The sequence below is a fragment of the Lampetra planeri genome, chromosome 33 (genome assembly GCF_965212315.1).
Source record: "Lampetra planeri chromosome 33, kcLamPlan1.2.h2, whole genome shotgun sequence".
NCBI classification, from domain to species: domain Eukaryota; kingdom Metazoa; phylum Chordata; class Hyperoartia; order Petromyzontiformes; family Petromyzontidae; genus Lampetra; species Lampetra planeri.
Window position 1 is genome coordinate 7,286,023 of NC_136139.1, and position 24,307 is coordinate 7,310,329.

General features: G+C 46.6%; 1 protein-coding gene across 2 annotated transcripts; it reads left to right on the plus strand.

The window, feature by feature from the left end:
• The first annotated feature begins 1,841 nt into the window (after positions 1-1,841).
• Positions 1,842-17,206, plus strand: SLC38A6 (solute carrier family 38 member 6). 2 transcript variants are annotated; one of them, XM_078610178.1, is made up of 16 exons: positions 1,842-2,062; positions 3,606-3,742; positions 5,773-5,846; positions 6,540-6,592; positions 6,743-6,782; positions 7,151-7,232; positions 7,347-7,429; positions 8,237-8,295; positions 10,208-10,276; positions 10,399-10,467; positions 11,621-11,700; positions 12,025-12,125; positions 12,979-13,103; positions 14,123-14,267; positions 15,489-15,583; positions 16,252-17,206. In XM_078610178.1, the coding sequence occupies exons 1-16, from the start codon at positions 1,961-1,963 to the stop codon at positions 16,375-16,377; spliced, it is 1,440 nt and encodes a 479-aa protein (XP_078466304.1). In that variant the 5' UTR covers positions 1,842-1,960; the 3' UTR covers positions 16,378-17,206. The 2 variants fall into 2 exon arrangements, with proteins under 2 accessions (XP_078466304.1, XP_078466303.1); XM_078610177.1 differs by having other exon boundaries at positions 1,859-2,062; positions 3,611-3,742.
• Positions 17,207-24,307: the final 7,101 nt, after the last annotated feature.

Consider the following 24,307-nt stretch of genomic DNA (forward strand, 5'->3'; position numbering starts at 1 on the left):
CAAGCTCGCACAAAGCTAACAGCTTCACTGCGCACCGCGGTTTCGCACACGCGAGCGGGGCGCACGCCGACACGACGACTCGTCCCCTCCCGCACTCGCGCGTGCACGTCAACACAAGTATCGTACAAGGACGATTCTCCTCTCACACGGCTGCGTAGGCACGCCAACACACAAAAGTGCTCTCCCCGGGCGTTAACACACACACCTCCGTACCCGCACAATCGTACAGAGACCACGGCCTTTACGCATACAACGACCACACACCCGCGAATGCAGTGCACGCTAATACCACGTTCAAAAACACCCAACAACACGGTTTTGTTACTACGCTCGAGATTTTATTAGCCCTTGTTAACCCACCGAGCCACCCGTGTGTGTGTGCGGGCCAGCAAGGCGCTTCTAACCCACTCTCTGGTGGCGTGCAGCCCTATTCTATGCTGCGCTCTCTGTTAAACCGCTTTCCTACTCGTCCTTACCCCGAACTAACCCTCTCCTACGGATCCTACTCTCCGCTCTGAGGTGTTGTAAGGCGCGTAATACGATACCGTCTGTAGTTCTTGGTGACCTTGTGGCGCTCAGATCGTCCTGCAGACAATCTAGCGGCTCGCCCGATGACTCCCTCGTCGCTGACTCCGTGTCAAAACTCCAGAAGAAGAGAGTTCCCTACTGCCCCTGCGTTTTCTTTTAAACTATTCACATCAAAGGCTAGGCGCCCCCGTCCCGACCGCCTTGGTCTCTCGACCAATCCTGAGCCTAGGATTTTCCGCTCTTTTGCGATCCCGCCGGCCTTTGACCTTTCGACCAATCAGTCGCCCCGGGTCCTGATCCCAGCTATCTGCCCTGCTGACCCGTGTTTGTGTTTGTATGCGTTTCTAACTGCGGGGCTCTCTGAGCTCGCCGTGGTCGTGCGATCTCAAATCCGTCCACGGCGCCGCAGTGTTACTTGGCCTGGGAAGGGTCCTGTCCAATTCCCTGGCCCTGAGAAACCGTGGGGTAACCCCCCGAGGGGGCCCTCGGGTGAAAACTCAGGGTAGGTGACCCGACCACGAGGCCCTACGTGGGTGCGGGTGCGTGCTTATGTGGGGGGGGGGGTGATGGGGGGCAGTGCGGTGGTGGAAGCCGGGCGGCTTTCTGGCTCGGCAGAGCGGCCCCGTCGCTGTGGCACCACACAGCCCCTTATCAGTGCCTACCTTATTACAGACCAATTCAGATCTTATTGGTCACCCCGTGCCCCTTATACATCTCAACGTTCATCCTACAAAGTCCCATCACAAGGATAGAAACACAAATAGACAATGTTTTTTTTGCCCGTGTTGAAACCGCTGTACGCCGTATGGACCTGAAAACTCCATTCCCATGTGCAGCAGCAACACGGCGAAGTAAAAATTTTGATTTAAAGCTTTCGTGACTGCAGGGATTCATATTCTTGGTTCTTTCGGTAAAGTAACGTAGAAGGGAAATAATAAAATAATAATATAAAACAAAAAAATGCTCACGACGTTTCGACTGCAACACAAGCAATCATCATCAGGTGTGAAATCCACAGAAAGAAAATTTGAATTTTTTTGAAAAATGTTCTTGCTGTGGATTTCACACCTGATGATGATTGCTTGTGTTGCAGTCGAAACGTCGTGAGAATTTTTATATTTTATATTTATATTATTTTATTATTTCACTTCTACGTGACTTTACCGAAAGAACCAAGAATACGGCGAAGTTTGCCATTTATTTTGGTTAGAAAACAAACCGGGCCCACGTGACGCGAGCGCCGCCTCTGATTGGTGGAGATTTTCAACCCCGTTCCCCCGCCCCCTCGCCCGGTGGGGGGTTTAAAAACCCCCGCGTCGCTTCCGGGTTCGCGGATTCGCCTTGCGCCGCGGCGAAAGAGTTTGAAACTCCCCGTTCTGTCCTTGACTTGTTCATTGTTTATTCGAGTCGGAGTGACGCCGAAGCGCTAGCGATGGGGTCGCGGTCGGGCGCGAAGTGTACATCACGGACCGCGCTCACGTCCGGCGACGAGGTGGAGGAGGAGCGGCCTCTGCTGACGAGGGCGAGCGACGAGGTGAGACATCGCTCAGAGGGGATCTGAAACTCCTTGGTCCCCCTGAATTATATTTACCTCCCCACCCCCTCCTCACACACGACCTCCTTCATAAGTTAGCTCTAAGTGCGATGATTCCACCCCACGGACCCTCGTGGTGGTGTTTAAAGCCTTCAAGATTGAGTGGCTGATCTATCACCCCTGGTTCACGTCATCAGTGTTGACCCCCTGGTAACGATGACACACTGGTAATGATGACACCCTGGTAATGATGACCCCCTGGTAATGATTACCCCTGGTAATGATGACCCCCTGGTAACGATGACCCACTGGTAACGATGACCCCCTGGTAATGATGACTTCCTGGTAACGATAACCCCCTGGTAAAGATAACCCACTGGTAACGATGAACCCCTGGTAATGATGACCCCCTGGTAATGATGACCCCTGGTAATGATGACCCCCTGGTAACGATGACCCCCTGGTAACGATGACCCCCTGGTAACGATGACCCACTGGTAATGATGACCCCCTGGTAATGTTGACCCCTGGTAATGATGACCCCCTGGTAATGTTGACCCCTGGTAACGATGACCCCCTGGTAATGTTGACCCCTGGTAATGATGACCCCCTGGTAACGATGACCCCCTGGTAATGTTGACCCCTGGTAATGATGACCCCCTGGTAATGATGACCCCCTGGTAATGTTGACCCCTGGTAAAGTTGACCCACTGGTAATGATGGCCCCCTGGTAACGATGACCCCTGGTAACGTTGACCCCTGGTAACGATGACCCCCTGTTAATGTTGACCCACTGGTAACGATGACCCCCTGGTAACGATGACCCCCTGGTAACGATGACCCCCTGGTAACGATGACCCACTGGTAATGATGACCCCCTGGTAAAGTTGACCCATTACCACTGGCAATGTTGACCCTCTGGTAATGATGACCCACTAGTAATGTTGACCTGGTAAAGTTGACCCATTACCACCGGTAACGATGACCCCCTGGTAACGATGACCCCCTGGTAACGATGACCCACTGGTATTGTTGACCCCTGGTAATGTTGACCCCCAGGTAAAGTTGACCCACTGGTAATGTTAGTCACTCTCGCCCCCCATGGTTCTATTGATCCCCCTGCAGTGCTTGGCTCTATTGCAGTCCAAGTAAAGATGACGTTAAAACGTTGTTCAACTGCAGTTCACCCAACATCGGCCTTGCCACGAGTCTTGTCTAATAATTAGCATGTTGTCCATTCTATTACAAACCACGAAAATATGTTTACAAAGCAATACTTTAATGAATTTCTATTTACACATTTAAATATTGAGTTTGTAAAGTCGCAACAATTATTTTTGCCTGCAAATTGCACATTGAAGAGAGATGGAAATTAACTAACGATAATGGCGATATAACGATATATATTTTAAAATCTCACGATACGATTACCATTCCATGATGCATCGTATTCCTGTTACATCGCTTGCGAGCCGACCGCGAAACAAAGGATTAAGGAAATTATTTTGGACCCCTTGCCGTTGTTCATTTGCCGCTTTTCCAGCACAGGAACGCCGATGGCCGGCGATGTAGGGGCTCGTCGTCTGGCCTGGCGGTCTTTAACCTCACGCACGCCATCATGGGCAGCGGGATCCTGGGTCTCGCCTACGCCATGGCACAGACGGGCATCGTTCTCTTCAGGTGTGCGTGCGTTGCTGTGTCTTTGTCTCCGTGAGGTCGTGGTACTGGTCACACACCCAGAATCCGACGAGCTATAAAGCTCTTTTTCACATGTCCAGTAGGGGCGGGTCAGAATGTTACAACAACAAACAATACAAAACACGATGTGACTGCAAAGTATAGGAACGTTAAACAAATCCGATTTTTTTTATCTTACCAGGCAAAGCGTACCGAGGTATTATTTTTCATAAGCGACCTGGCCGTAAATGATAGCTCAACAAAGTGGCTTAATTGTGTATACATTTATTTGAAGCTTTCGTGACTGCAGGAATCCATACTCTTTGGTTCTTTCGGTAAAGTCACGTAGGTATAAAATAAAATATTTTTCAATAAAATATTATTTTATTTTATACCTACTGCATAGGTACTCGCTAACAGCACTAGCTAACAGCGCTTGCCCGAAATAGTCTGTTAAGGCTGTAAGGGGGATCTTTGTCATGTTGTGTGTGGCCAGAAGAGCTGGCAGGTGGCACTGTGAATACGAATGTGAAAAGCGAACAAAAAGTAAAACAAAGGAGCAAACAAAAAAATCAATAGGCTTTAACATTTCTGGCAATAATACAGGCGTTAAGATGTTCCAACACCAATTCGACACCTATCACAAAGCATCAGGTCTGCATTAACCTCACATGCTTGTGGTAAAATATGCAAACAAACATCTTGATACTGGATAAAAGGATCCCGTAAAGGAGCAATCCGTTTAACCAGAAACTAGCCAGACCCTTAAGTGCAACCACACTAGAGCCAGCCAGAGGCTAGCCCTATCCCAAGTCCGAAATACACGAACCATCCAGCTACTAATTCTAAACTTGACCACACCAGTAATCCAGAGCCTCACACTACCCCAATCCTAATCACACCATTCAACCAAATACTAGTCCAATGTCTAAACCTAACCACGCTAGCCAACAAGACTCCTCATATTACCCATAACCTGAACAAACTAACCAACCTGATTCTCGTCCTTTGGATACTTCCGACGAAATTTACCAATCAAAATGTTTCCCTATTCCTCATCAATGTAACAGGCTACTACTTGGTACTGCAGCAACATGCCTGGTTCTCACCGTAAAACCCACATATCTGGGTTCTAATACTGCCCAATGTAATTTTTTCGTTTGCTTTTAAATATTTTCTTTGGAGAACTCTTCACGTTGCAATGTTTTGTTTCGAGTGCCGAGACTCGTGATATAGGGGGATTCAGATATTGGTGCTGAGGTGTTTAAGGGTATTGTCTTTGTCAGCATAGTCATTGATCCACATTTTAAAAGATATAGTTGCATCCTCGGGTCAATGTGAATGCTGTAACCCGATCCCGAGCAATAATCTGGGTCAAAGCCTTTACCAGCGTTGATTCCAAAATTGGGACTCGCGCTTAAAACGTGTTGCGCGTAATAGCATTAATGTTTTTTTTTAGGATTACTGTAAGGATTAGAGAAAGGATATGATTTAATACAGGCATGCTTGCGACATGCTAGGTTTTCTATTAATCACTGTAGCTCTTTTAAACTGCAGCATTGTGCTCTGCAGTGCACTATTTTATGCCGAGATAGCCAGGAAGCAATGAACAAAGCAAAGAAGGAACTCGTATGTAGACGCTTTCACTTTGACTGTACATGCTCAGCAAGTAGGAGGACAAGGCAGATGATACGTACAATAATTCACTGACCAAACCGACTGCTCTGTGCTTATTTGGCACGTGTGTACAGCCATTTTGTCATTCTGCTGCTGTCCTCACCACGCCGTCCGGGTTGTCGGGGGGGGGCGTACTTCACCGCACTGATCAGTGCGGGTTGGTAAAGGTGGGCAGCATTAATGCGGCAGCATAGATGTATAGTACAACAATGCCTTTGGGCGCACCTCCCTCTGCTGCCCATATTATTCAACCCACCATGTATCCCCTTAATGCGTGTCTCGAATTGGAACTTGAATTGTGTGCTTGTCATGATTTCTAGTTTGTGTGTTTTTTTGTTCTTGTTTTTTTTTCACAGCTTGTTACTTGTGCTTGTGGCCTCTCTGGCTGCTTACTCCATTCACCTGCTACTCAAACTTTGTCAGCAATCAGGTGTGATTACACAACACTTGTGTGTGTGTGTGTCAAGGATTCCCTGTATAGAGGCCTGCATGGTACACAAGGTGGTAGTGGTGGCCAGGAAAATGCTCAGCCACCCTTGTCCTCCTCAGTTGCTATGGTGCAGTGATTTGCTGACTGCACTGCGACCACAATGACCTGGGTTTGATGCCTGGCAATGTGGGGAAACTTCAGAGACACGTGGTATCTCAACTCGGCCTTAGATTTACACCTGGTGCAGTGTGTGAGCATCATCGCTCTGGAGACAAAAGACAATTCAGGTGGTCAGGTGGCTCAGTGGTCAGAGTGCAGAGCTGGCACCGTTGATGGTCTCGGTTCGAATCCAAGCAGCTACTTTTGATTAAACTGGATTCTCAAGTGTAGCAGGTTTACGGTCTGAGCCCACATGTCAATGACTGCACACATTACCTCTGCCCATAACAAAGGAGATTCTCATGAAAGGTATTAATGTGTGTGAACATCATCGCTCATTTATATTTACACGATCTAACCCAAAAACCTCCAATTATATTGGTCACGAAAGCCTACGTGTTAAACTGATCAATATATGTATGTTGAACTTCTTTCGCACCATACCTAGCCAACCGTGCTAATCGAAGGTGCATTCATACTGCTGTACCTTATCTACTCGCATCAAACAAGACATTAATGAAACGTAACTTGCAGGTGTCAATTCCTACGAAGATCTGGGAACACTTGCCCTTGGCAGGAAAGGCAAGGTGAGTTTTCTCCCCACATGACGCTGCCCCCCACGCTGCCCCCCGTGTTGCCATAATGTTGGTGTAGTGGTGGTGTGAATAGCTGATATTGGCCAGATGTCTGCCACTTGTAAAGTGCACTTATCACTACTCCATTAATTTCCTTTGCAGATCATGGCAGCTGGAGCTATTATCCTACAGAATATAGGCGGTGAGTTGGGAATGCTTCTTTTTAAGGTTTTTTTAATTTAATCACACGTTGATGGCTGCTTTGCATGCGGTATACCCATTTGCTTGCGGGTGTAGTATTTTACATCATCATCATCATCATCACCATCATCATCGACAGAAATGGCCGATCCACTGCTGGATGAAAGCCTCCCAACCCCATCGCCCTCCAGCACATGAGCTGATCGTATTGATTGATCTCCACAGTAGTCATCATTCAGATGAGTTTCATCCTTAAAGACGTGTTTTTTCCCTCAGGCCACTTTTGTTCAGGCAATATGATGTGCACATGAACTGAAATATGTTTAGGATTCATGTGTTTAATACTGTTTTTTTTCTTCCAATTTTCAGCAATGTCTTCATATCTTTTCATCATCAAGTCTGAGATGCCAAAGGTTATCAGGGGCTTCTTGAACTACGAGCCAGCAGCAAAGTAAGTTTAACTTTTTCTGTTAGAATTTTACCCAAGCAGTACTGTTTGATTAGTGCCCTCATCGACTGGCATTTGATTTTGCTGTTGTGTAACGCAAGTGTTTGGTGCTTGCAGTGCTTGGTACATGCATGGGACCTACCTCCTGCTGCTGCTGGCTCTGCTGGTGGTGCTACCCTTGGCCTTCCTGCCAAAAATTGGTTTGTGTGTTTTTTTCTGTGCTTAAGGCAATGCGAAAAACAGCACTGATTTACAGCGCCCACATTTAGTGAATTTCAGTAATTTGTTGATATTGGTATTGATGGTGCTAGGTCAATTGCAGATTGAGTAGTCTGGCAGGACCGGCTACGAGCACGCTTGCTCCATGTCCTCGGGACATGAACCGTGTCTCTGGTGATGAGCAGACAAAGCCTGATACAGTGTCGTCTGTTAGGAGGAGCCATGCACAGCTGATGATTTAATCACCAATACCTCTGCCCATAAACGATCGTCACTGATCTGACTAAGTGGGTATGATGGACTCGAATTGAATGAAGCTAAGTAAATGTTATTGTCTCCGTCGCTATTGTGGCTGTGCTGTTGTGTTTTTTATTATACGCTTTTATTTAACTCGCTCTGTCTGTTGTTGTCGTTGTTGTCGTATCCTCAAATCTTGTAACTCAATTTTAACCCACTTCCCAACGTGGTATCGACTGCAAACTTGGTATACTTATGTCATACTGATGACAATACTATATTCTATGAAAATAAATAACAAAAAGTATTTTTAAACATTCATTTGTATATGTTATGTTTCGGCTTGGGTCTAATTGTCCACGCTCAACTCACGTTGGCTGTAAATCACCACGGTCCCTTAAATTATGGCAAGCTTCGGGGCCACTTCCTGGAGTCGTGCAGTTCAGCCCTTACTCGTACGGTACATTTCATTAAAGCGTGTTTAAAAAAAAGTAGTTTTAAATATTACTTATTTTACATGATGTCGTATTGATCTTTGCTGATGTGTGCAGGGTTCCTCGGCTACGTCAGCTGCTTCTCTGTGTTCTTCATGCTGTTCTTTACCGTTGTGGTACATCGCACAGGAATATTCCCCATTCCACATCAGTTCCCCCCTCCCATCCCCTCTCCCCATCCGCTGCACGCTCTTCTTCAGCCACCCAAGAAGAAACTTTATTTGTGTGGAAGGGCATGACGAATCAATGTGTAGTGCCCTTTGCAGACTGATGCTAATGTGATTCAGCAGCAGTTCCATATTGGCATGCATTCCTTGTCCCTCAAAGAAACAGCAACATTTCACCTTTTAATGGCATAGTGAAGAGAACTACCATGTTCTCTGGATTGTAAGAATTCATTTTCCCCCAATGTATTTTAAAGTAAAAGTTGGGGGGGGGGGGGTGGGTTGGTCATATTTAGAAACATGCGTTTGCTGCACTTGGCTGCTATACATTTCCACGTGATATGAGCTGTAATTTGTGGCCAGGTTGCTTCTGGAAAAGAGCTATACAGCGCAGTGGGCCTTACCTGGTAGAGTACAAAAAAAAGTTTAGTGTTAGATATTGGACAGGGTCTCAAGATGCGGCCGCATTACGACTATGATGAGATCATTATCATCATCATCACCTAGCCATCGTAAATGTACGAGTGGATGAAGGCCTCCGAAAGCCACCGCCACCCCCAAATCCACCTTTCACCATCCTACGATGCAATCATCCAACCTAGCACGTGTGTGCACCAGCTGATTTTATTTGCTGCGTATTTGTCGGCCTCTCCGATGCGTTTCATTCCTCGTCTGCTACTCCGTCATTATGCTTTGGTAGCTCGGTGAGCCTGACCTCGTAAAATAAAAAGTAGTTGAAAATAAATAGTTTCTAATCCGGGATACAGCCGTTATTGCCACCAAGGCCACTTCCAACATTACCATATTCTCACGATTCATTACTAGTACAGCACACCGGTGTGTTACACCTTTTGGCGTCCTCTGGTCTCACACCGTTTGAGACGAGGCTCAAAAGAAAGCTGTCTCTGGTGTGGCCCAATCAGTTTCAAGGACGATGCATATATTATCAGTGTGTTTTTTTGTTTGCATTCTGACCACAAGTGTTGTGGTTAATGCAAACATGATTCCTTGTAAAAGGTTTCAGATTGGTGTTTTAACATCCTATCACCTGTTTTGTTGCCAGAAAAAAGGGGAAAACCTCTTATCATGTAGTTAATTCCTTGAAGCTACATTTGACTGTACTTACTTGCAGCTTGTTGAGATGATATACATTTATGAAAATGGCAAATGTCCAGCCCTGAAATCGCTTGCTCACGGCCATTGTTGGCAGAAGGGCCTCCACTAGAGAAAATTGTAGAGACACCATAACACAGGTGTTTTTGGGTTAGATCGCGTTAATATATAAATGTGTCGTTAAACCCGCCACCACCCGACACAGCCAATTAGTAAGGGTTGTCACATAAACAGAACATGCCAATTTATTACTAGTACAGCACACCGGTGTGTTGGAGAGCCAAGCCACAACATTTACAATCTGAGTACGACGTTTCGCCAGTAATTACAACCGGCATCATCAGGCGACAGCCAAATTTGTGGAGAAGTCCACCTGCTTCGTTCCTTAAATAGAGGCGTAGATGTGATGACAACACGTGTGCGATCTTCTTGTGCAAAGTAGGGGGATGGATTAACGAATGCGTATAAATGACTATGGGTATCCAATGCCGTTTGGGTTATTCATATGGTACAGGGTATATTCCACCATATGTAAACTGTGGCCTTTCCATATATCCATGTATCCTGTTTAAACATGCTGAGCTGGGAGATCGAATCAAACTGGTAACCTGGATTGCCAGTCCAGTGTGCTAATTGTTGTACCACTGCAGCATCCCGTGATAATTGGAGCTATGATAAAATGTTGTGATTGTGAATTCTAATGGAAATTAATATGATAGCAATCATACCCCCTCCACCTACTTGCCTGCAGGTTATCATCAAGAAGTTTTCAGTGCCCTGTCCTTTGCCTCCCACCAATGTCACACTGGGATACTATACGGTGAGTTTAAGTTTGTTGAATTTTTTTTTCTATAAATCATGTCCTGCAAGTTAAACTTTTGAAATGCCATTGGAGGCAATGTTGTTCATGTGTCTTTTGTATATGTATTTTTTCCCCTGCAGCTTTATAATTCAAATTCCAGCAATTCATCTGATGCTTGTTCACCAAAGCTCTTCACACTTTCCCTCCAGGTCGGTGTTTTTTTTTTCCCCCCATAGAATTCTAATAATAATAAAAAAAATGACACAAAATTAATTACGAAAAAATACACATGGCAGCGTCGTGCATCTGTGCTCTGTTTTCATTCACGGCTTGGTGTGCAAAGTTATTTGAGTGCTCGGGTGAGCATTCCAGTCAGGGCATTCACCCCTCCAGAGTGAATAACATGAGTTCCAATTTGTGGGAAGCCAACGGTGGTCGTGCTATGGGTGTACTCATCCCCAGCATAGGAATGTGGAATTTCCACCACTCTGGACTGCAAGGAGGAGATCAACACAGTCCCCATACTCAATTTGTGCAGGAAGCCACATTAATGTCACTTTGAGTCGTTTGCAGTTGAGCAATTAATCTATTGCTGTACTATACTTTGCTCCCAGATCTATGTTGCATGACTTCACCAACTCGCACGAACCAGTGTGGTTAAGTGTGGTCTCATAGCCTCCATGACCCATGCGGCTTGGGGAGGCCCACATCCAGTAGTGGATTGACTGTACATGTACAAAAGGAGCAGCATTCGGTTTAGTGAGTCAATTCTCACAGTCACTTGCCTTGCCCTCCTACTTGCTGAGCATGTACAAAGTATTTACGTGAAAGTTTTTTCTATTGCTTCCTGGCTATCTATGCATACAATGGAGCACTGCAGAGTACAATTCTGCCATTTAAAAGGGCTAATTAGAATAATATAACTAACGCATCGCAAGTATGCCTGTATTAAATAATAGCCCTTGCCCCTGATGCTTTTATTAAACGTATTCCAAGGTCTGAAAAATTGTATTGGATACGATTTGCGCAGGTTATGTCGCTCGAAGGAATGATGGCCGATGATTCATGATTAATGATGGGGCCACTGACACGGGATGGGATGCCTCTGGTAGGATGTCCACGTAGCAATGACATCAGCCCGTGTGCAGGTGCTATTGTTGCATCGCTGGATCATGAGAGATGGTGACGGCTTGGGGGAGGTATTCATCCAGAAATTGATTGAGCATATGCTGCTGATGATGATGATGGTGATTATAGCCAAATGTTGAAAGTGCTGCACATGTACAGTCATTGGGATTATTGTCTCGCCGTTCAACGTTTTTGTGTTTGCTCACCGCGATGTACCTGAACGTGTCCTCGCAGAGTGCATACGCAATCCCTACCATGGCATTCTCCTTCCTGTGCCACACGTCCGTGCTGCCCATATACTGCGAGCTGCAGAGGTGAGCGGGGTGGCCCTGACATCGAAGACACAACAATGACAGACTTGGACACAAGTACATTGTGGGGCTAAAGTAACAAATTAGTGCCCGTCAAAGTCTAGTGGTGATTGATTTGCAGTGAAGATGGCACAATAAGTGGCAATCACATGACTGATTCTAACAGTTTGTCGTGAGCAAAGGATGTTTGGTGCTGCTTGAGTGGATTTTTTTTATCCTTTGTCTAGACTACACAAGATTGTCGTTTAAAAATAAAGACGGCAAAACTTGAGCAATTTATTTTCTTGGATGACGTGGTTTGGTCGTCTGTGCTGTCTGCAATTTCAGGCCTAGCACAGGCAAGATGCAGAAAGTGGCGAATACGAGCATCTCCCTGGCTTTTATCATCTACTACCTTTCTGCCATCTTCGGATACCTGACTTTCTACAGTGAGTATTGCATCAAAGCGCTCTTACTCTATGTATTTGTGCACTAATCATACAAAAATGTAATTTTACACCCCTTTGTCAGTCCGCTGATGAATGAAGGCCTCTCCATGCTGTGTCAGTCTTGGCGTTTGTTTGACTTTACATTCACCACGCTGGTCAGCGCGAGTTGGTAAACAGGGACACCGAGGACCGGTTCAAACATATGAAGCCACTGGAGCTATGCACTTAAACACATTCCTCCGGAGGGAGCTGGTAGGAACGTTGGGTTGCTCGGTCAATGGCCAGGGTCAACGGCGGCGTGTTGTATTCCGCAAATATGCCCGACTGTGAGGGCGGGCACAAGCCGACGTGAGTAGGTTAAACGTCGAGTTTTATAAGGGCACCACGGGGTGACCAGCCCCTCCCCACCCAGCCCCACCCCTCCCACCCAGCCCCTCCTCACCCTCCCCTCTCCACCCAGCCCCACCCCTCCCATTTTTGGATGCACGACGGACGGACGGACACAATAATCCCCTGTGGGCTGGTGTAACCAGGAGGTTCCTACCAGTAACATTTTGATTGAACTCATTTCTTTAGAACTGCTTTTTGTGTTTAGTTTGTTGTCCTTCCCCCGCACCTCCGATGAGGACGGTTGGCTACGTACAGTGCGAAAGAAGTTCAACATACAAATGTATCGCTTTTCACCGATGTTACCCTGACGACAATATTATCCTGAGCGCACCTGGTCAAGTCCATTTGTGCTCTCGCAATTTCCACCGTTGTTGGCATGTCTCGACCGCCGGCAGTGATTAGGACTTTCCAAGGCTTGTTTCCGCATCGGTGACACTTTGTGAAATGAGCGTTTTTCCTACAGGCAGCGTGAGCCCGGAGCTGCTGGAGATGTACGGACTGCTGACACGGCACGACTCACTGGTGATGTCCGTGCGCCTCTGCATTCTCATGTCTGTGCTGCTCACCGTGCCCCTCATCCACTTCCCGGTGAGACACTGTGTTGAACTTCTTTTGCACCATACGTAGCCAACCCTGCTGATCATGAGAGAGCACGGCGTGAATCATTCATTATTTTGTTAATTAATTTAAATTTCTTAATTCGTATTCTTTTATTTGTAGCAAGGTGAAAGGCCTTTGAGAAAAGTCTTCTATAAGGCGCTTGATATGATTGATTTATTCATTTGCGTCTTTCATAACCACGAGCTATTTGAGACATTTATTTTGGTTCATTAAATTAATTCATTTCCATTGTATTTATAACCAGGTGAGAGCCTTTTGAGACTATACGTCCCTTTTATAAGACGCGCATGGCATGATTCATGAATTAATTCATATCCTTTATAACAAGGTGATAGCCCTTTGAAACGTCTTTTTTTTATAAGAAGCGTTATGCTTCATTCATTCATTTGGTGGTCAGCAGAGGACAGTGGAGCAAAAGCCATTGTACTGCACTTCTATGCTCCCACATTTATGCTGCCCGCCTTCACCCACCGCACTGACCAGAGTGGTGAAGTATGATCAAATAACTTTCATGGCCTGTATAGCATAGGGAGGCCCTCATCCAGCAGTGGATTGACAAAAGCACTATGCGTGTAGATGAGAGCTCTTTGTTAATAAAAAGTAGTTTTATTTTTTCCAAGGCAGAGAGCTATGGTAGGGTTTGGCCTCCTGACGATTCTCAGAGAAGTTAACCCCCCCCCCCCACTCAAAAACAAAATGCTGCTGGGAAACACAGATTCACAAAGCCTTTTAGGGGACTGGGCATGAATGATATTTCTTATTTATGATAAAAACAGATCCTTGCATGTAGTTCATAATTTTACTTATTTCTTATTATAATCTGGTTATCATGAACTTAAAGGCTGTTTGTTATATTGCAGGTGCATTGTACGTCGGCGCTTACAATGAATGATTTATTATAAATGCCCTCGAGTGAGTGTGTGTCTGTGTGCGCACGTTTTCTGGATCCATCTCACAAATGTATCCTCGGGACTCTTTGCCGGCAGGCTCGGAAGGCAGTGCTCAAACTTGTGGCTGACGGTCGGCCCTTCTCTTGGCTGCACCACACCCTGGCCACCCTCGCGCTCATCACGCTCGTCTTGATTTTGGCCATCTTCGTCCCAAACATTAAGGAGGTGTTTGGTTTTGTTGGTGAGGTCATTTTTTTAAAAAATCCTTTATATTAAGTTCACTTGCTTGCTTGCTTAGGACCGTGCAAATCTTTCGGTCGTTTTTTAACCCACTTCCCGTGATCCAATCGAGCTGACATTTTGCACACAGACTCGTTGTGCGTGACAATTAATGTTCGTAAAAAAAATTTCCAAAATTTTACACTGTTTAGGACAAAAATATTATATTTAATTACCAATTGCTTAATGCTGCCATGCAATCATCTGGCCCATAGGTGGCAGCCATCTCAAGCCAGAGGACGAGAGGACTCTAGCCGCCACGCATATAAAGGATTTAGAGTGAAAAACTTTGTTTTTACGGGTTATACTTGTTCTTCTTTCGCGTGATGGGGAGGGGGGTTGGAGTTGATCAGCACTTGTTGTGTGTTCATGTCGAGCTTTGCGAACTCGTGAGCCAGTGGACGAGTTCAGGAGTTTGCGTGTTCTCTCTCTCTCTTCCCCGTGGTCGCGTCTTGCGGTTTTCCCCTCTGCATTTAGAAACGTGCCTATCGAGTATTTGGCTGCTGGAAATTTCCACGTGATAAGCCACTTCGTTGAGCTATCATTTGTGGTCGGGTTGCCCTGGAAAAAGAGCTGTATAGCGCTCGGTGGGCCTTACGTAGGAACATAAAAGTGAAAATAGTTGCGTTTAAATTAGCGTCATGCTGAATATCTTAAACGCTGCCAGCGGGTGAGTGATTAACATGGACAGTGGTGTTACTGTGTGGTGCCTGGTTTGAGATTGGTACCCTGTAGGCCATCGTTGGCAGGGTCTCATACTAGGGAGGCACTATGCATGTATGTGTTCATCTCAATCCACTGCCGGATGAGATTCTCCCTACGCATGTGCCTGTTGTGAGGGTTATTTGGCTGTAATTTGCGCTGGTTGGTGAAGGTGGGGAGTGTAGATGTGGGGGCGTAGAAGTACAGTACAATGATATAGTCACACACATCGCCCTCGTGCTGATCACCATGTGTGACGACCAAGCGTGCACGGCGATTATTCACCTAAGCACCATCCAGGCTCAACCAGACTTGGCTTCAGAGATGTGATGGCAGCATTCTGGATTATTTGGTAATAGGTAGTGATAGGGAAAAGGTACTAAGCGCTGATGTTCATTTCACTTTCTAGACATTTAGGTGTTTTTATTAGTGGCAAATGAATGCTTGGTGATTTTCCTCCTTTCACCGATGTCGCTTGCAGGTGCGACCACCTCCACATGCTTACTCTTCATCTTCCCGGCCCTGTTCTACATCATCGTTAGCCGGGAGCCACTCTTCAGCCCACCGAAAATGGGAGTAAGTGCACAATTTAAGTTGTAATTTAAAGAATACATTTCTTTGCTTGCTGGCGGGGTAAATCATTGTAATAACCTGCAAGGAAGTGTCATGGATGGGATGAGTCATGAACTCGATATTTTTGGGAGGCTTAAAATACCGGCAGCCACAGTGTACTGGTGCATATGTGAAGGTGCAGCCTTCTTCAATGCTCGCTCACACCACTGTTGGCGGAAGGGCTTCAACTCGAAGAAGCTCTTGAGAGCCCATCGAAAGGGTATTTTGGCCTAGGCTTTCACGCTGGCCAGACATTCTGAAGGAGGTGGGAGGGGATTTAAGAAACTTGTATGCATGTCTGTTCATCTTCTTTCGCACCATACGTAGCCAACCGCACGAATCGGAGGTGCGGGGGAATAACGAAATACATTTTAAGAAATGCACTTTGCACAAGCATTAAACTAAATTTATATTCAGACCCCATGGTGTATAGTGCAGTCTTCACCTATTATTCACTCAATCGCTTTGGCCTCTCTTGCTATGAATAAGGACCATTGCCCAAAACTTAACCGATGAACAATTCTTCAGGGCAGTGTCATTGACAAATGTGTTGAGTTTTTATTCTTTGTACCAATTGTCCAAATATTTTATGATCGTTCTCTGCACCCCCCCCCCCCCACACTCTCACGCAGGCGCTGAGTTTGCTTGTGTTCGGTGTCGCCGTGTGTCTGATGAGCATCACTCTCATCATCCTGGGCTGGGCACGGCAGCACCCACACACCAACACGCACAGCTGGCTCCACCGGGGTCTCGTCTAAGCAACGCGTTGCGCCCCAGTGTGCCACGTTGCGGTGGTACCAGCAAGGCCACAAGGGAGGCTATTTCTGGTGCTGGCACGTGGCGGAGGGGGAAACAGATTTGGTGCCGCTCGACTCCTCTGGGGCGAAAATCTCCGCAGCTCAATGCAAACACCTGTGCTGATCCGAGAGGACTTTGCACGTGCGGGTGCGATCCTTGCACAGATTTCGATCCTTGCACAGATTTTTTTTTATTGTACGGGTTGTCCAAATATTGTATCAACGTTCGGTGGCAGTGGGCGCCCGAAGGTCTTGTCTCTCTCTTTTGGTTGTAAAATAATTTTGAGTGCACAGATTTGCACGTGACCCTCGGGTTCATGAGATTATGGTAACGGTTAATGTAAGGCACACAAGCGTGTGTGCTGTTGCCCACGTGACATATTGCATGGCAATGGAGGGGCGTGTAACTTTGTCTCTAATATGAGACTGTTGTGATCCCATGAACGTCCTGTACGAATTGTCTTCTATTTGAAGAAGCTCTTTTACGTGCGCACGCAGAAATGTTGAACGTATGCGGTCGATAAAATAAAAAAATGCTTTTTCCAGTATAGCACTGTAGCTATCAGAAAGATTGCATGTGCTTTCATATCACGACCACATAAATGAAACTTTAATTGAATTATCGAGCGTATTAAATGTTTTATGTTTATGGGTAGATATTTTACTGCAGTAATGTTTGTTTTAAATATGCACATATATTTTCAACGCATGTTTAATGTTCACTTTACAATCTTGCTAGGAGGCGCACATCGTCACTTGAATAAAAATTGGTGATGAATTGAAGAGATTACTATTGGGTCACGCACATATCGATTTGCCGAGCATGTGTGGATGTGGTGATTGGTCACTCGATGCCTTCATGGAGCAGTCGTTCGAAAATCCACGACGCGAGTTGGATTTCACTGAAGTTATCCCCCCCCTGTCCCTCCCTCTCTCTACTACGCCGTTTACATAACCACTGTTAAATTATGTATTGCAAACCGCTCCACACAATTGCATAACGGTTTGCGACGAATATCAAAGCGGGGCTGTGCAGCGCACACACTCAATGTTATGCGAGGTACGTTTGATATTTTTTTAATGTGCTATCAATTATGTACCGTTAGTAACAGCTCGTGTGAAAAGTATCGCTCTTTCACCGAAATATAGTCTTTACATTCTTGCAGGTTGGTCTGCTATTCATTTAGTCCTGATAATTATTTTTGTCATAATTACACTTTTTTTTTTTAAAACTCTTTGTCAATTTTATGTTGGATGAAGTCCTCCCCCCACGTCATATCAATCGTAGGGCTTGTTTGACCCGACTTCATCGTGCTTGGGCAATGCGGTTTGGTGACGGTTGAGATGGGAGGACCCATTCACGTGCCTCTCCGCCACAATGATCCATCATCGCAGGTTGCCGCGTTCATAGCTCATCGTGCTGACCACTTCACCACACAGGCTACCATCTCACCATTCACTAGCCCCTGTGGTGGGTGGGGTAATGAATGAGCATTTGGTTGTGAACATACGCCGGCCGTGTTACGTGGCAGATATCGGTGGTTCTACGTGACAGGTGCCTTCGGGAGAGTAGTCGCTTTCACAGAAGGTGTCGTCTCCAATCTCCACCTCATAGTGTTGCCATGGAGACGTTATAAATGGCAAACCACTCCTCTCCGCAGACGTGATCCGGGGTCTAGTGCAATAGCAATAGGGCACATTCATTGAACACGGTCAAAAAATACATTTTTAATATAACCGTTTAAACGGAACGGCACTCCGTGGTGTGTTCACGTTGGACAGCGTGTTGTCAGTTCCTGAAGAAGCTCCCGTTACTTGGAGCGAAACGTCAGCCGTCACCCCAGACAACGCGCGGCACCCCCCGAGAACACATCGGACGGAGAGCCATGCAGCACAACCCTGAAACCTACACAGAATTTCAACACAATGCACATAAGGGGCCGTCCATAAATGACGTCACGCACCTGGGGGGGGGTGTCAGACATTTGTGACGATGTGTGACGAGGGGGGGGGGGGTTTGAGAAATGTGACGTCACATCAAAATGCACAACTTATAAATATAAATAACACGTACTACTTAATTAAATAGACTTTTTAATGTTTTCTCCTACAACATCAGAGTGCAGCGCCACATTAAATACGCACTCCAATTAAAGCGATTTGAAGTATGTTTTAATTTTTTTGGGGGGGGCAGAGCGTTGTGACGTCATATTTTATGGGGAGGTCTGACTTTTTGTGACGAGGGGGGGGGGGGAGTCAAAAATCGTCCAAAATCGCGTGACGTCATTTATGGACGCCCCCCTAAGCAACGGATGTAAAAAAAAGTTTATTTAATCGGGTGCCAGTGAGTGAAGGGAACTTCACTGGCGCTTTTTTTTGTTCAAGGGACACTGGTTGAAATGATGGCAATATATACAGTATGTTAGAATCATAATCGAAGGAACATGTCTTATTTACATAAAAGTGTGTATATGTAGGATGTGTGGCACTGCGGTTCATGCACAGTGCTATGAACCCAGCTAACAGCCAAAGTGGTCAGCATCAATTGGTACCACATAAGGTAGCACAACCTAAAACAACTAAATTTACTTACACGGCCAACGAGAGTGAATTATTTGAAAACCCACGAATTTCAAATGGCTATCACATAATTCACCGTTATTGGCCACCTACAAGAATTCGAACCGCCAAAGTTATGCCACCTCTGGTGGTGTTGACAAATAAAATATCTTGGTCCGGGCTCATGAACTAGATCTCATTTTCACGTCCGCAGCGACTGCTACGTGCGGCAGTCCTGTGCCTCCCTTCACCAATACGCACTGGCCAGTGTGGTGGATTGTGATCATTCGACCTCCATTGACCAACACGGGTGTAGGGAGGCCTCGATATAGCGGTGGTTTAATAAAGGGCTGTAAATTGGTACGTTTTAAATGTGTGCGTTTATACACTGCAGCATACAGTGTGTGCATGCGTGTTAGATGTAACCTTCAGAGTCAGCCAATCTGTGGCACCTGGGTCTGTCCCGAGACTTCCTGTCAGCGAGCCTTCGACACTTCACGTGGCCTCAAAGTGCACCTGGCCTGGCACAGGCGCCGAGGTGACGTCACCATCACTTAGTTGCGAATGGTATTGGATGAAACCTTGTATCTGATCCTGCCACCAGCTCTTTAACACTAGCTTTTGAAACACTATCTCTAATCCTTAACCTACCATTGATCCGAATTCCATCCATAGCCTGCCCTCTTAACACTCACTGCATTAATGATTGTCGTTATTTTACAATTCGTCCATTTCACACACACACAGCCATGCATATACCTAGAGTTGTATGAAGATAATGATCTCCCCCTTCGGCAATGTGGACTGCAAAGGCAAGCGCAGCACCAAACACCCGCTACGTACAGACCAGAAAATCCAGACCGACACCACACACCGACACCACACACCGACACCACACACCGACACCACACACCGACACCACACACCGACACCACACACCGACACCACACACCACACAACGACACCACACACCGACACCACAAACCACACACCGACACCACACACCGACACCACACACCGACACCACACACCGACACCACACACCACACACCGACACCACACACCACACACCGACACCACACACCGACACCACAAACCACACACCGACACCACACACCGACACCACACACCACACACCGACACCACACACCACACACCGACACCACACACCGACACCACACACCGACACCACACACCGACACCACACACCGACACCACACACCGACACCACACACCACACACCGACACCACACACCACACACCGACACCACACACCGACACCACACACCACACACCGACACCACACACCACACACCGACACCACACACCGACACCACAAACCACACACCGACACCACACACCGACACCACACACCACACACCGACACCACACACCACACACCGACACCACACACCGACACCACACACCGACACCACACACCGACACCACACACCACACACCACACACCAACACCACACACTAACACCACACACCAACACCACACACCACACACCGACACCACACACCGACACCACACACTGACACCACACACCAACACCACACACCACACACCAACACCACACACCGACACCACACACCGACACCACACACCGACACCACACACCGACACCACACACCGACACCACACACCGACACCACACACTAACACCAACACCACACACCGACACCACACACCAACACCACACACCAACACCAACACCACACACCGACACCACACACCAACACCAACACCACACACCGACACCACACACCGACACCACACACCAACACCAACACCACACACCGACACCACACACCAACACCACACACCGACACCACACACCGACACCAACACCACACACCAACACCACACACCAACACCACACACCAACACCACACAGAGGCCGCGCAGAGAAGACCACGCACGTGGTGGTCGCGCGCGCCTCGCGTTCGTGAGCTGAGTGGCGATTTACTCGGATCCGTGATAACTGCGGGGAGGCGAGAGGCGGGCCACGGGAACCACCCCCATTATGTTATGCATTTTTTCATCGCAAAAAAAACGTACGAGTGTGGTTTTTTTTTTTGGCATGTTGATTGGGAGATGGCGGAGAATGGGGGGGGGGGGCAGGTGATGATGTTGGGGGGGCTGAGTGGCCTTCGTCACCAATAAGCGCGTGGGTTCGATCTCGATCCTGACGCCTGCTGTATATTTGGAGCTTGCATGCTCGCCCCGTGGTCGCGTGGATTTTTCTCCGGTCCGCCGGTTTTTCCCTCCACATTAAATATCCACGCGATAAGCCACTTGTTTGAGCTATCATTTGTGGCCAGGTCGCTTCTGGAAAAGAGCTATACAGCTCAGTGGGCCCTTACCTGGTAGAGTACAAAAAAAGTTTCGTGTTAGATATTGGACAGGGTCTCGAGATGCGGCCGCATTACGACTATGATGAGATCATTATCATCATCATCATCACCTATCCATCGTAAATGCACGAGTGGATAAAGGCCTTCGCAAGCCGCCGCCACCCCCACATCCACCTTTCATCATCCTACGATGCAATCATCCAACCTAGCACGTGTGTGCATCAGCTGATTTCACTTGCTACATATCTGTCGGACTTTCGGATTCATTCCTCGCCTGCCACTCCGTCATTATTCTTGGCCACCGTCCATCGTTCCTTCTCGTCACGTGGTCTATTTTAATTTTAATTTACCAGATAAGGCCCACTGAGCTATGTAGCTCTTTTTCAGAAGCGACCTGGCCACAAATGATTGCTCAGCGAAGTGGCTTATCGCGTGGAAATTGAAGGCAGTCAAATACTCTAAACGCACGTTGATTCTAAATGTGGAGGAAAAAACTGGAGGACCCGGGAAAAAAAATCCACGCGACCACGTGGAGAGAGGACATGCGAGCACCAAATATACAGCAGGCGTCAGATCGGGATCAAACCCACGACCTCCTGTACACCAGGCGAGGTAGCAAACATCTCGCCACCGTGGAGCCCACGTAGGTCTCTTAACAGTGTGAATTGCATCTTTAACTTGGTCGATGTTCGATAATTAATCTATGCATGTGTTTCTCTCTTGTGTCTCTCAATGCATGCATCTCTCCGTGCCACTTTGCACGCTTTTCAGGGTTTGTTCCATTATTCTTTAAATTCATGGCTATTTGTAAGAACCAAGTGAGAGCAGGTAGCACACCCTCATTGTTTAAATACATTTGGGGAAAATATTAACAAAGCAATCAAACGTGTGTCTGTGTGGCAAATTATCGATTCCAAACCCACATATGGAGGTTTATCAATTGATTTTCTATCACGGAATTCACACGTTTAATTCCACTGATTAATGGGCTAACGCACATATGTATACATTTATCCAATGATCGATTCCAGAAGAACATTAGGACTATAGAGTGGTTTGCTCACGCTGTTTGTATAGGGATATAACGTGTCTCGCAACATCCCTCATACGCATCGGCTTCTTCTGTGTATGTCGCAGCGTGGTTGAGCGGTCGGGCTGAATCGCTACAGACCGGGTGGTTAACGCACTGCGCTATGATCCAGCCCGCACACGACCAACAACAGTTGTGAGCATTTGAACTGTTGATAATTGGTTTTTTACCCTTCTATCTGGCAACAAAACTGACACCTTTTTTACAACGAGTCATGTTTGCATAGACCACAATACCTGCAGTCATAATGCAAAAATAAACATAACTCTGATAATGATATGCACTGTCCTTGAAGTTGATTGGTCCACACTCGAGACAGCTTTCCTTAGAGCCTAGTCTCACATGACTCCTTGTAAAAAAGGTGTCAGTTTTGTTGCCAGATAGAAGGGTAAAAAAACAATTATCATATTTTTACTGGCAAATGAGGTTCCAATGGTGTAAATGCTTACATTTGAACTGTCTCATGGGCCTCCCCTAGATTGACTCAGCCTTAAATTAGTACCTGGTGCCGTATGTAAGTGTCAGACAAAGGCAGCTGGGCTTGGCGCTGCTCAATCACCTCTCGTGCCGTGCCAGGCTTAACGAGTCGTTGTCGCTAACGGCACTTGCCTGTTAAGGCGACATGGAGAGATCTTCGTCCCATATACGTGTTCATTGTTATTTTAACCACCCTGTAGAGTAATAGTTCACGTTTAGTTTCCCCTGTCGTCTCCAATCCCTCACAGACGTTTCCCACCCCATCACAACCCGCCTCTTCCTGATCACACCAACAACGCTTCCATCGCCACAGTCTCTTCCGAACCTGCTGCAAGTTGCTTACCCTATCATTCATTTCTGGCACTGAATGTTTTCTTTAACCCCCCCCCCCAACCGCATTATTTGATGTGAGAGGAGGGTAAGCGCGATATGAACTGAAGATGCAGGTGGGGGTCGTATTCAATGAGCCTAGTCCTGCTCTGTAATCTGAATAATATATATAGACCTGCAGCACTTACGGGTGATGCTCCGCGTAGCTTTGCACTTATGCGATAACGGGGCCATACACGGGGGAATTGTGTTTATTGCGCACTATAAAAAAAAACGATGTTCCCTTCGGTGTGCACACGTTGCTTGAATTGTAATTACGGAATGCCTCTCTGCTCCTCCGGCCAATAAGTCCGCTGAGAGCCCAAGGAACAAAAATTTTTTTTGTCGTAAGATATGTTGAGGCTCAATGCTCATTTAAAGGAGGGTCCTGCTTTTGAGATGTTTGGTCAACGACTGTTTTATTTTTGAGTGTGTGTGTTTATGTGGTTTGCGCGCGGGAGGAAAGCAATAGTTTTGCTCCACGTGCTGAAACGAAAACGTCGGACATCATATCGAAAAGCACGTGGTACAACCTGAAAATACATTGGAGATAATAAGAATAAAAAGAATAGCGCTTATTTACAAAGGAAGGCCTCTTTTTTTCAGCCCTGCCAGATTGGGTTTTTTGGCAAGAATCTATTTTTAATTGATTATGTGTGTGGGAGGAAACCAGCCAGTGTTTTAAGAGAATAATACGAGTAACGCTCTTCATTTTAATGGGTTTGGGAAAAACAACGTCACGATGAAGGATCATGACGACTGGTTGAAACTAATGACGGAGTGGCAGTCAAAGGAGGAAATACACACGAGAGAGTATGTACACCCAGGAGATGGAGCGATGAGTTCGGCTCGTGTGCAGGAGCTGGAGAGATTCTCGCATTGAAACAGTCGCTAATCTTCGATTGCTGCTGATACTACTGCTGACACAAAAAAATTACGATATTATATATTTCATTAGGTAAGGCCCACTAAGCTATATAGCCATGTTTCAGACGAGACCTGGCCACAAATGATCGCTCAACAAAGTGGCTTATC

Excerpts from the sequence above, each read along its gene's own strand:
- SLC38A6 (XM_078610178.1), top strand. The coding sequence starts at position 1,961 with ATGGGGTCGCGGTCGGGCGCGAAGTGTACATCACGGACCGCGCTCACG. Across the intron at positions 3,743-5,772 it reads ACGGGCATCGTTCTCTTCAG|CTTGTTACTTGTGCTTGTGG; the intron begins GTGTGCGTGCGT and ends TTTTTTTCACAG. Across the intron at positions 7,430-8,236 it reads GGCCTTCCTGCCAAAAATTG|GGTTCCTCGGCTACGTCAGC; the intron begins GTTTGTGTGTTT and ends TGATGTGTGCAG.